General features: G+C 38.3%; 1 protein-coding gene across 1 annotated transcript in view; it reads right to left on the bottom strand.

Moving 5' to 3' along the window:
• Positions 1-12,104, bottom strand: part of LOC139695520 (14 kDa phosphohistidine phosphatase-like) — a 549,412-nt gene that overhangs the window by 27,484 nt on the left and 509,824 nt on the right. Inside the window, exon 3 of the mRNA XM_071594346.1 lies at positions 5,589-5,713. Within this exon, the coding sequence (XP_071450447.1) occupies positions 5,589-5,713 (125 nt within the window). The remainder of the gene's footprint in view (positions 1-5,588; positions 5,714-12,104) is intronic.

The raw sequence follows: 12,104 nt of genomic DNA, 5'->3' as shown, positions 1-12,104 counted from the left end.
TTCGGGTACCAGATCTTCCAGGGAAACCATAACCGGCACAGGGAAAGGAACAATATACCATGAAAACAGTAATCAACCCTAAGGTCGCTTTGGAAGGAGATGAGGTGTACATGTATATATGTATATATACGTATACACACACACACACATATATTTTACCCACATTTTAAGTTGAATGCTTTGGATGGATACATATGTTCCATTTTGCAAAGGTGAAATTGTGTGTACAAGAAAACGCTCTTAAAATAGGAACAACAATTTAAAAATCTTCTTGTTGAGAAAAATTTACAAAGTAGAGAAGACTCGGGTATTCCGTTTGTTGAAGATGCTTCTCTTTTGTCCTGAACTGCAATAGGTGATCCATATCTGAAGAATTAAGCCATTCAAAACGAGAGATTTGCCCCAGATTGCGTCCAGATTGGCCCCTGGTGGGGAAAAATGAGAAATGAGTACACAAAACTAATGACCTGCAAGAACATGCAATTAGGACTTTCCTGGTGAAAATTCCTACAGCTCTGATATGTGCTCTCGATGCCGCACGTTATATTTAGCGATTTTATAATTCGCTGAATCAAATTCATTGCAAAGCTACAGCCATAAAATATATTTATATTTGTGTCTCAAAGTTAATCGTTATTATAGGTAGTACTACAGTTGCCAATTATACTTCGGTTAGAGCTCTTAGCTCAAATATAACAATGTTTTGACTCATTTTTTAATTTCTAAGGCAGAGATCTTCAAGGATCAGAGAGTTTCAAGGATGTTAGAAAAAAGACACATATCTCTGATGCACTCAAAGAAGAGAAACCCTCAAAAATGCGTTTGTTGTGGGGGAAAGTTACCCATACAATTGTGCTTGAATGGTTTTTAATCACTAGGGTCCCGGTTTAGCCCACTCTAGGGATACAGATGCAGTGTTTTGGCAAAGTTTTCCCCTCTTTATCTCTTTTAATGTTTATTATTAGTCTGAGAAATACCTTTGATGTTAACTCAGTTTCGTGTACACTCTAAGAGAGTTGTGCCTTATCGTCTCTTCTCGCTCCCTAGCTCCTTCAAAGAGGTCGACGTCAGGGGGGGGGGGGTTATTCTTTCATTTGTTTGAACGGGGTAGGAGCATTATTCATCTTCTTATCATGGAATTCAAGAGACATTTCTTGCTTTCTGTCAACATCTGTTCTTTAGTCACGGACAAACTGATTCATTTTGGCGCCGTTTCGTTGTTTACCATGTCTCCCACCTTTTAATCATTCAATATTCTGAACAAGCTGGCATAAAAAGGACCTCAGTCGATAGCAGGCATTTAACATAACTATAAGTAAAAATAAAAGTTCACTTGACAAGGAAAATATACGAAAAATTACATTAATGCACAACTCATTTTGTTGTTCCTACTCATTTCTCTGAGGAACATGAACATGAGACACCGAAACAACTCCGAGGGATGATCTTTATGAATAAAACATTGAGCGAATTGTTGGGACAGTCGAAGAGCTACCATTTCATACACTAAAAGCACCAGAATAAATGTTACCATTGACGATGAAAAGGAAAGAAATGTACCCTTCATTGATACCGAGCAAGACGCTAAGAGAATGCAAAGTTCATTCCAGGAGTTTACCTAAAAAACGTTTTGATTTATTAACGTACTGCTATGTCATGCCATTGATATAACAAATAAATCTGTAATTTCAATGAAGTTTAATAATTTCAGATAATAGCTATGTTCTAAACGTTAAAAGAAGAAGAAAAATTTGAAAAAGTGCTTTGAAACTAAAACAATATTCGCTTTCGAAATTCAAATGACACCATAAAGATAAATAGAACTAAAAAAATGATATCAGATGAATACGTAACACTACCGTAACCTGGTCATTCTTTATCGATTACAATAACAAGTTCGAATCCAAGCACCCAAATATTTTTGTTTAAAATGAAGATTTAACTATTAGTAAAAAATGGCAATTATTACAGGATATATACATCCATGTTAGTGTGTGTGTTTACAAGTATTTGTGTATGAGAGTAAATATATATTTACATCTCGGCAGTGCTTTGGACTAAGATGGTCAAAGCAGGGGAGGCATTAGAAGAAGAAATGCCTTCGACAAAGAAGCTTGTTTCAAGGGGGGGAAATTGACGAAAGGGTCGTTGAGAGAGAAGTTAAGAAAAGGTTCGTCGAAACTTGGATACGGTACGTGGTTTGGTATGGTTCGGGAACATGGTCGTTGAAACAAGATTATAGACTTGGATTTAAGGCTTTTGAAATGTGGGTGTGGAGGTGGATGGAGAAGGTAAAGTGGGCTGAAAGGAAAACAAATAAGGAAGTGCTAGGCATGGTGGGAATGGAGAGCGAATTGTAGGGAGAAGGCCAAAGGTGGCAGGAAAGATGATGGATGCGGGGCATTTTGATTGGCAATGGGATGTTGAAGACTGTGATGAAAGGGAGAACATTAGGCAATCGAGGAACAGGAATAGGATAGGCATGTTGGACGGAATGAAGGGAGGCAGGTAGTATGCGAAATCGAAGAGGGACTAATTTTTGTGTTGGATGTCAGGCTGTTTTTTGTTAGGAATGCCTAGAATATGTGTCGTTGTACCGTTGTATAGTTTGAATCTATCCAACATCATCCTTTACCAGTAGAATACCAAAAATAATTATTAAAAATTAACGTGTGAACTCATATTTGTGCATGAATAATGCATGCTGCATGTGGGATATTGTGTTCGTGTAGATGAAAACTACAACTTGCTTACTATAAATAAAACTGGATTAAAAATTAAGAAAATTTAAGCATAGGAAATATTTGTATAAATGAATTCTTCCATTCTTTCCCCACTAAAGGATTCATTTATACACTACTATACGATAAAAATAATTTTGATAATATTTAATACACGTAACTGAGAAAAATTAAGATTAAAATTTGAAAAAAGATTTTTCCTGGCTCTTTCAATTCATATTATCGCATATTAAAATAATGCTGCAAAATTCATCATTAACTTCGAGTGCATTTTTATCCGTGTTTGTTTTTCATGAATATATATATTTTCCATTTATATTCTGTGTGACTCGAAGACTTATACAGATTGCCACTGCGAGCAGTAATGAATATTCTATCCATCACTTCATCCGTCATTTCGAAATGAAGTCGGAACTAATATGCGCTGACGGCAAAGGCATTCAAAAGTGCTCAACTGTAAAACGATAGTCAGACCAGAGATAGAGGATCAGTAACCCACCTCTGAAACAAAATAAGCTCACGGTACAAATATAAACATCATGTTTGATGGACTACACAAAATATGTTAATATTTTTCCAGTAAATATTTGAAAGGTTTCCATGGACAAGTGCATTCTTCATATTAGTATCATAAACGAAGCTGCTCCCAACGGTATCCGAAAACCTCACCGAATGCGGGTGATTAAAATTGGCCTCATAAAAATGGAAATGTAAAAGAATTAAAAACACCCCGTATATATATTCTTTCCCTTCTAAGAGCAAACTACATTTTTTACCGTCATGAGTCCCTGGATGGAAAGAGATATTAAATGAAATATGGCATTTAGCATAAGAAACAAACTGACGTTTTAATTCCTAACATAAACTATGGGATGGCAGATACTAGTGTGGCTAATATTTTTGGCCAAACTTTCAGTGTTAATAAATGCTAAACCAGAGTAAAACAGCTATCTTCATGGCGTGACAAACATCAATTCAATGATGTTGATCATGCTATGGCCAAATGAACAAAATGAGGCATTCCATTCGTGCTTAATAAATCGAACCCAGGAAATGTGTTTCTGTTAAATGTATGCTTCAATACCTGTTCCTGCTTCATTAGTGAACCAAGAAAGTAAAATTTCTACGGATGTATGGACAAAGGGTCCTCGGAAGCCTTAAAAAAACTGGATTTTGAAGAGACAATGCTCGTAATGTGGTAACCAATAAAAATTACCGAGTCATATTTCCCGTAAAATAAAAATAAGTTTTCAATTTTATAGTAGCAATTTTGAATCCATTTAATGACGTCTGCCTGGGTAATGCTGATTCTTGGAAATAAAAAAAATGATCTTTAACGATAACGATATAGGCAAAGTATGATTTTCACAGTACTTAATTATGCTTTTAATAATGCTTAGTTACTTCACTACGCTTCTATTAAAATGCGTAAAAAACCACATTTTCTCGGAATAAAGTTCACTCAAAATTTAATTTTCCAGTTAACTGTGGAAATTTCACGATATTTTTAATGAAAGTTTAGTATTTAGTGGCCCAACGGTAAATTTAGTTGAGATATGTTAAGATAAGTAATTTGAAAGCTTGTATTCAAAAGGGATTAGCTACATTACTTGATAGTCCACCGTTTAATGTAAGTTTTGGATGGAGAAACTGAACTAGGCCTTATTATTTATAATATTCTCTAGCGTTGTTGTAAATCACAAAACCACGCTTAATATAACGATTTTCACTAGTTTTTTCTTAACATTCTTACTCATCGTTCCTGCCATTAACTGCCTCCTTGAGAAAGCTTATTTGGCTAATAAAATTATCTTTCCCGTGTCCTTACTAATTTGATCATCTTGTTAAAAACACTGAAAGGATAATTTTGTAAGCATAAATGGTCTACTGTTACAAAGCACCTGCCGATTACATACATCATGATTCATGGCTTTCTACAAATTCCAATTGTCATGCTAAAATATTTCACCATCACCAACTAATTTGCACTGACAATATTCTAATATACGGTTGAAATGATTGCAGAACCGCCCTGGTAATATAAAATATTAAAATGGCGGATATCAAACATTTAAGAAGGCAAGCATGACATTTGACTGTTCGTTGCCCAAAACATAATCCATCATGCAATTTAGATCCTTCGTGCTAATTATGTTTGTAAATTAGCGATTCTAGGATAAGATATCTGTGGGATAAAAACCTTAATTTCATCTTACCAATTTGCGGACGAGTTGTAAACGGCTGATACTGGTACTCCACTGGCCAAGTCACACCCATTCTGATCAAGAGGCACATAACCCTTCATTAGTGTAACCAATTACCGACCTCTGCTCGAGATAATTGTGATTCGGTAAATATAGTTACATTGGCAGATGACGTCACGCCACGTTTTCAATAAGGTGTATGAGTTGATCTTTTTAGTTGGCCTATATCCGAAAATTTATATTTGCCCGCAATATTTGAAACGTTTGCTCAACGAAACCGCCGTCGGAAATAGATTTTTATTCACTGAGCCGCGTTTAACGGTAGGTTTTCACAGCTTTTGACGCCGATACAGAAGGCGAAGGAAGAGGAGCACTTGGGATATGGCCCCATCACCCTCTCTCCCTCGATCGAGAGAATATACATGTAGAAGTCGGGGGGCTAAGATACCCCCTGGGCCCTTTCCTTTGGTATGCTACAATAACTTTCTGATATATGTACGAATTCAATTATAATTGACAGTAAAAAGTATCAATATCGTTTTCACCATCATCGACTAAGGCGAAACACAGCCATACACGGTTATTTGTTCCTTAATTCTATGGGAATTGTTATAAATACTCAATTTTGGCATTAATAAGTTACCTGAGAGTATCCAAAGACGCTTATGGTTTTCTTATCAGGATCATGTATGATTCTTCCACCTCCCAAGCACTCCGTGTCCAGCCCTAACTGCGCTAACTTGGCCGTGGTATCGTCATATATGTCAGCTGTGGGGAAAAAAAGAAAGAAAAATAATGTACATACTTCATGCTAAAAATATCCGTAAAAGTCAGCAATGAAATCAAACACTGGAATATTATTTACAATTTTAAATCATCAGAGGAAATCAGATAGTTGATTTGGCTTTGATTTTGTCACAGCCGATGGATCTGAAAAGGTTGAACATAAAAAGTTTCTACGATTATGGCACTCCGTGGCTTACAACTTTCATACTAATAGGAAAAGATATTATTTTCAAAATTGTCATATTGAACTGCCATTATATGCCTTGATTAAACCATTGATTGATACAAAAGTAAACTATATATATATATATATATATATATATATATATATATATATATATATATATATAAATACCCACGCATAGAGAGGGAGATATTTCCGAAGATAAGCTTGTAAAACTTGACCTTTCGCCAAGGAACGTAGAACCCACGGCCGGAAAGTTCTTGGGCAAAATATAATCAATATGAGCTCTCATGAAAGTAATCATTCTCGCATAAGCATCTTCCTATATCCTAGACAGCAAACGTTTAAAACAATATTATCCGTATTTTCCATCTTATTGTAGTTATCAATGTTAAAAAAACCCAAGCAATGTTTTTAATCACAAAACCTTTAACGTTAGGTTAGATAACTCATGTAAATACATAACTGCCTACATTATACAAACCGTAATTTTAATTAATTCAGTATTAGGATAACTAAAAAACGAGGAGTGGTGATAAGAAGAGGAGACGAAAAGCGAATGTCGTTTGCGTCATTAGATATAGGGTTGGCAATTTAGTAGAAGAAGGGTGTTTATGGAATAGGAGGAGGCGGAGAGAAACCCGGCGTCGGCATTAGCTTACTCCTAATAAAAGACGCCAATTGCAGTGCTCTCCGCATCAAATCCCTAGCAGAGATCGGGATGACGATGAAATAACCTACCACTTCCGCGGTTCGAACACATGTCCTCGGAGTGGGAAGTTATTACAATAGCCACCGCATAATACCGATACTCAGTAAGAATATACGAGGGTCATCCGGAAAGTAGTACCCGTTCGTGCCGCATGAAGTGCTGACGACGCGAGTAGCCGCTGGACGAGGTCAGATAGCTTCAGTGGCTTGTCTGCCTTCTCTGAGCCAAGTTGCGTGACGCTAGCATTGCCTGTGTTGTTTCTGTGATTGTTTACAATGTTTAAAAAAATTGAGAACGCCGCCAGTTGTGAAGTGAGGGCAGTGATTAAATTCCTCAATGCAAGAAACGTTCGCCCATGTGATATTCATCGCCAATTAAAGGAGGTGTATGGAGACAATGTAATGGACGAGTCGTCTGTTCGGCGGTGGTGTCGCAACTTCAACATGGGGAGGGGGAACACACACGACGATGAGCGTTCGGAGAGACCGTCTGTCATTACAGACCAACTGGTGAGCTCAGTTGACGAATTCGTGAGGAACGATCGGCGCGTCACAATTGATGACATCTGTGAGCATTTTCCCAATGTTTCTCGAACAATTGTTCATGAAATTGTTAAACACCATCTGCATTATGCAAAAATTTGTGCAAGATGGGTCCCTCGCGTATCTCAATGAGCTGGCGGCGAAGGACTATGCAGCAGGAATACAGAAACTTGTCACACGTTATGACAAATGCCTTAATTTGCTTGGAGATTATGTTGAGAAGTAGTTTAAAGTATCCTCTTTCAAATAAAATTTTTTATGTTTGTTAATATTTACTTTTGTGTCTTTATTTCACGAACGGGTACTACTTTCCGGATGACCCTCGTATATAAATAATTTGGGGCAAAAAATGATCAAAATATTAATAATACATATAAAAAATATACGATTAAATTTAATCTTTAATCAAGTTTAATACATAACTGGTTTTGTAAATCTGAATATAATCAAGAGAGTGTATTTTTTGTTGATTGAGAGTACTTTCAGATATCGTATAACAGTCTGGGGATCCACTGGCTCAACAAAATTAACACATAATAAACTAAACATAGAGACATATTCCAAAGAGAACACTGGATGCAAAATCCAAGAATTTTAATATCTTAGATGGAAGGTACTTCTTTCAGCAGTTGGGAAGGTTGCCAGTTGACAGATTGTGCAGATGTGCAAGGATGATTCTCTAAGCATTTTCCTTCCTGTTCATCATGATGGAGTTTCACAGAGTAATGCTATCCACCACTGAATAACATAAATAAATAATAACAGTAAATTTTCAATAATACCAAAAATGGAAGACATACAAAAACCTGAATTAGTACTTCGGGACAATATGAAATTTAAAATAAACGATTATTACGAAAACAAAGGTAAAAGCAAATTGGAGGTATCTAAAACCACTACGTAGCAATATACTGTGTAAATCCTTAATGCAACTGAATTCCACAAATAAGGTGAAAGTAATAAAAATGTGTTATCTATATGTGGAGGAAAGTAATAGGTTAAATTATATTTGTTTGGCAAAATATGTCATTATAAGTCTTGTGACATCGTGTGATATTTTTTCTTACATGGCACATGCTGACAAGCCAACAGATGATTGTTTAGCCTAGTAGGACCATAAGGAGTTAACTTTAATTTTCCAATTCTTCCGATTTGTATTAATCTCTTCGATAGCAATATTTTATTTGTGTGTTCAAAATTTAGATTATAATTCTATTTTTAATAATAAAATTAATATAATTAAGTTTTCCCACTTAAAAAGAACTAACGCAAAAGACGCTGGATAAGGAAATAAAGTTTGGCATTCATCTATGGGCTTATACTGACGAGCCACGAGTAATAGTTAAGAGGCGTAAAATTACACTTCCATCCGATTTACAAGGGTTCTTCAGAGTTTAATTTACCTCAGAAGAGAACAAAATGCTCCAATTTTGATTGAAGTTAGCTACTGAATAGTCGCACGTATAATCCAGGCACTATCGCCAAACTAAAAGCGTGTAGCGTCATATCAACAGAAAACGAACCATCTGAATGCACAAGAGGACGATTTTTAAATGTCGAATTAATACTCGCGTAGATCGATGCTGTTATTTCCTTTCAGAAGTGAAGGAGCTTTGACGATCATGCCACTACTTAATGACCGAAACAGTTCATATCACGTAAAACGCAATTGAGATTACTGCAAAAACATACAGCGGATAAACTATGAAAATCTCGGGGAAGTCAGAAGTTAGCAGAGGTACATTATTTGTACGCTTCATTGGAAAATTTCAATAAATAACAGCTGTGCCATTCAAAACTTCCACTCAATCATTGATCTCCAGATTTTACTCCAGCAAGACGCCACATTCGGGAAAAGGGCTTGGATTCCTAATGGATTGCATTTTCTTCACAACGGCTAAGCGTCCAGCGAACAATAATAAAACAAGCGGAGTTCCCTCCGTCCTTGCTCACGCTACGATGGGACGTTCAAAACGGCCTTTCAATCCTTTTTTCCTGGGCATTCCTTTATTGTCCCTCCCTCTGGGATCTTGTAACTTACAGTCAAGCGCGCACAGCCGTGCGTCGGGGAAGGCCAGGTCGCTGCAAAAAAGGGAAAGGAAATGGAGGATTAAATGGCGTGATAGGGATTGATGCGTGAAAAAACGAAGAAAAGCTCCGTCTGCCTCGGTGCTCAATAGACGTGGAGGTTCTTTGGGGCCTCCGCCGTAAAAGGCGACGACGTCTGGCGCACACCGTTCGTCAAAGGCCCTGCGTCGGAGTGGAAACTCTTGTTCAGCGCCGCGGGCGGGCGCTATCGCAACCTCGACTCGCACTCCGCAGAGTCCCTCGTCGTATTTCCTTCGTGTGTGACTGTGTTTAGCTCCGAGTTAATCCTAACGCTCACTCGCCGCCTGCGAGCTTTGCAGCCCCCGGGCTCGTCCCCACCCCGCGGCGCACAGATATTACGCGGGTAGAGTTACTCCCTTTTCTCCCCTCTTTATTCTTTCGCTCCCTCCCACTCCTCCCTCTCCCGGACTACCACGTACCACTCGGGATGCACTCTAGATCGATCTTCGCTCGCTACGAGTCAAGGTTTCCGCGGAAAATGAAATAAGATCATCCAGTCAACGTGATAAATATGCGGGTATTTTTTCCTTAATCGGAGAATAGATGTCCGTGGTGACTCTCGAGTAGAGGTTGAGGGGAGGAGAAGGGATAGTTCATTTTACCCGGAGTGTTTCGAGGGAAACTTAACAGAGAAACATTCATCCGATCCGAGGTTCCCTCACGTGCGCACGTGTCCGACATTTTACTGCACACGGGGGAAATAAGCGGAAGTGCGGTCGGGGGAGGGGGGGGGGGTGTGCATGCGGGGGAGGGAAAAATTAAACACGACGCTCAAGGTGATGCATGTTTGGAATTTTTCTGGAATTCCGGCATGTGTGCATTAAAAAAAAATTAAATTATAATGTCAGGGCCACGCTCCATATTCCGTAAGTTCACGCGGGTCGTGGGGCAAATTCGAATGACTCCAAAATGTATTTGCGATGTAATTCGCAAAATGATACCGAATTTCATGCGTTCTTACCACGCAATTGGGCGAGAAATCTTGTAAATTACGAAAATTCAACGTTATCAACGTTCCTAATATTTGGTAGTTCAAAGAGTTTCAATTTTATTAGAGAAAAGATAGAAATGGGGGGTTAAAAATCTACCAACGTTAATGACTGAATGAAATGAAGGGTGGAATACAGGTATTACCTGTATGTCAATGTAACTAGTTCAAGTTACAGTTGAATCTCGGAAACTAAAACTTCTTACATGACTTTTCGTCCATGCATGAGTCTTAACTGACTCTGTCGATCATTCCACAAGAGAATCAGAAAAAAAATATTCTGACGGTCTGTTAACAGAAAATATGCCAAGCATTTCTATTATAACTAGCGATTGACCATATTTGTCGGGGAACAATATATTCCTTAGAAAACAAAAACCATTCATACAAAATACGTTGAAATTCTGAGAGGCGATTTCAAGGATTCAAATAAAATCTTCCTAATGCCAAGTATAAACATCACAAAAAATCTTACCATATTTTGCATCCAAAGACATCGAGAAAATAATAATGGATGCCAAATTGGCGTTGTGAATGCGCTTAGAACGACGTCTTATTTTAGAAATGCCGCCGGCCAGTGCGCTCAGGAGAGCCTCTCAAGAACAAGGGGAAACCGGTAGAGGATCTTAAATAGAGCAACACGTTGTGGAAGGAAGGCGAAGGGGATACTCCTCCCGCGGATATTTTCCCCTCTGCGGCGAGGGCCAGATGAAGGTCAAGAGTTCGACCCTGACGGAGAAAATACCGGGTTTTGAAAGGGATCCGTCATGTCTACATCTACATAATACCCCGCAAGCCGCCGCAAGGGCGTGTGGCGGGGGGTTTTAGGTCACCAACCCTAAAAGGGAACAATACCACATGCAAAACAACAACGTGGAAAATTACACCCACAGCAGCGCACACACTCATGTCTACTTGCATGTGATTGCCAAAAGGACAACGCGGATTTGTGACGTCGCTGTCAATTTAATGTAGGCGAACTTTGCATCGCGGGAGATGAAAAGAGCGTAATTTAATCTTCCGCACTCGAAATAATCAGTCTTTCTATCACGATTTTGTGAACAGGCCTCAGAGGTAACGCTAAGAAAAAATTAAAAGAAAACAACAAAGGAAAGGTGATGAGGTAATCTCTCAGCCGGTATTCTTTCCCTTTTTGTATTTATTTGATTGTCTACATCGGCAGCCTTGAAAATGCCGCGAAAGAAAAAGGATCGTTCCAAGCCAAATATTGATTGCCCTATACCTTTGCACGACTGCTTGAATCTGCTTTCGCCACGAGGAAAATTTCGAGAAATGGAGGAAACGTGGATGTTATGGGTTTTCTGCGAAGCTTCTAACTTTGTTTCCAAATTAAATTACATGAAAGTCGGGTCGTAAAAAAATACGAAAAGCATATAAAAACAAGTATATTTTTTTGAGTAACTTCATCATTATCGGAGATTAGATAAGCAAGGGTGGATCCAAAAACTTCCCTGAGGTAGAAGGGAGGCCATTACGAACCATTTTCTTACTTGAGTGGGGGATATCTCACTCTTCTCCCTTCGATGGAGCCGACTCTTGGGATCAATTGGAAATAACTGGGTAATAACTCGAGGGACCAAGGGTTTTGTATTCGGTACCTAATTTGCTCCGACAAGATGTGGTTAGGGCAGAATAGATCAAAATTGTATGGATGATACGTGCCTATGGTTGAGAATGCTTTTAGGCGTTATGGATGATTTTTTTTTAGCTTTTTCCTTCTCCTTATGTGAAAAAGAACTCACATTTCGTTTCACTCAGCTCATGATGCGTCGTTTCCTAACCACCAAATCATAATACCTCGGATGGCGGAAGATGAA

This window comes from Hetaerina americana, unplaced genomic scaffold (genome assembly GCF_022747635.1).
Source record: "Hetaerina americana unplaced genomic scaffold, ioHetAmer1.1.p SCAF_1, whole genome shotgun sequence".
In the NCBI taxonomy this organism is placed as follows: Eukaryota; Metazoa; Arthropoda; class Insecta; order Odonata; family Calopterygidae; genus Hetaerina; species Hetaerina americana.
This window is presented reverse-complemented; position numbering and strand designations above follow the sequence as displayed.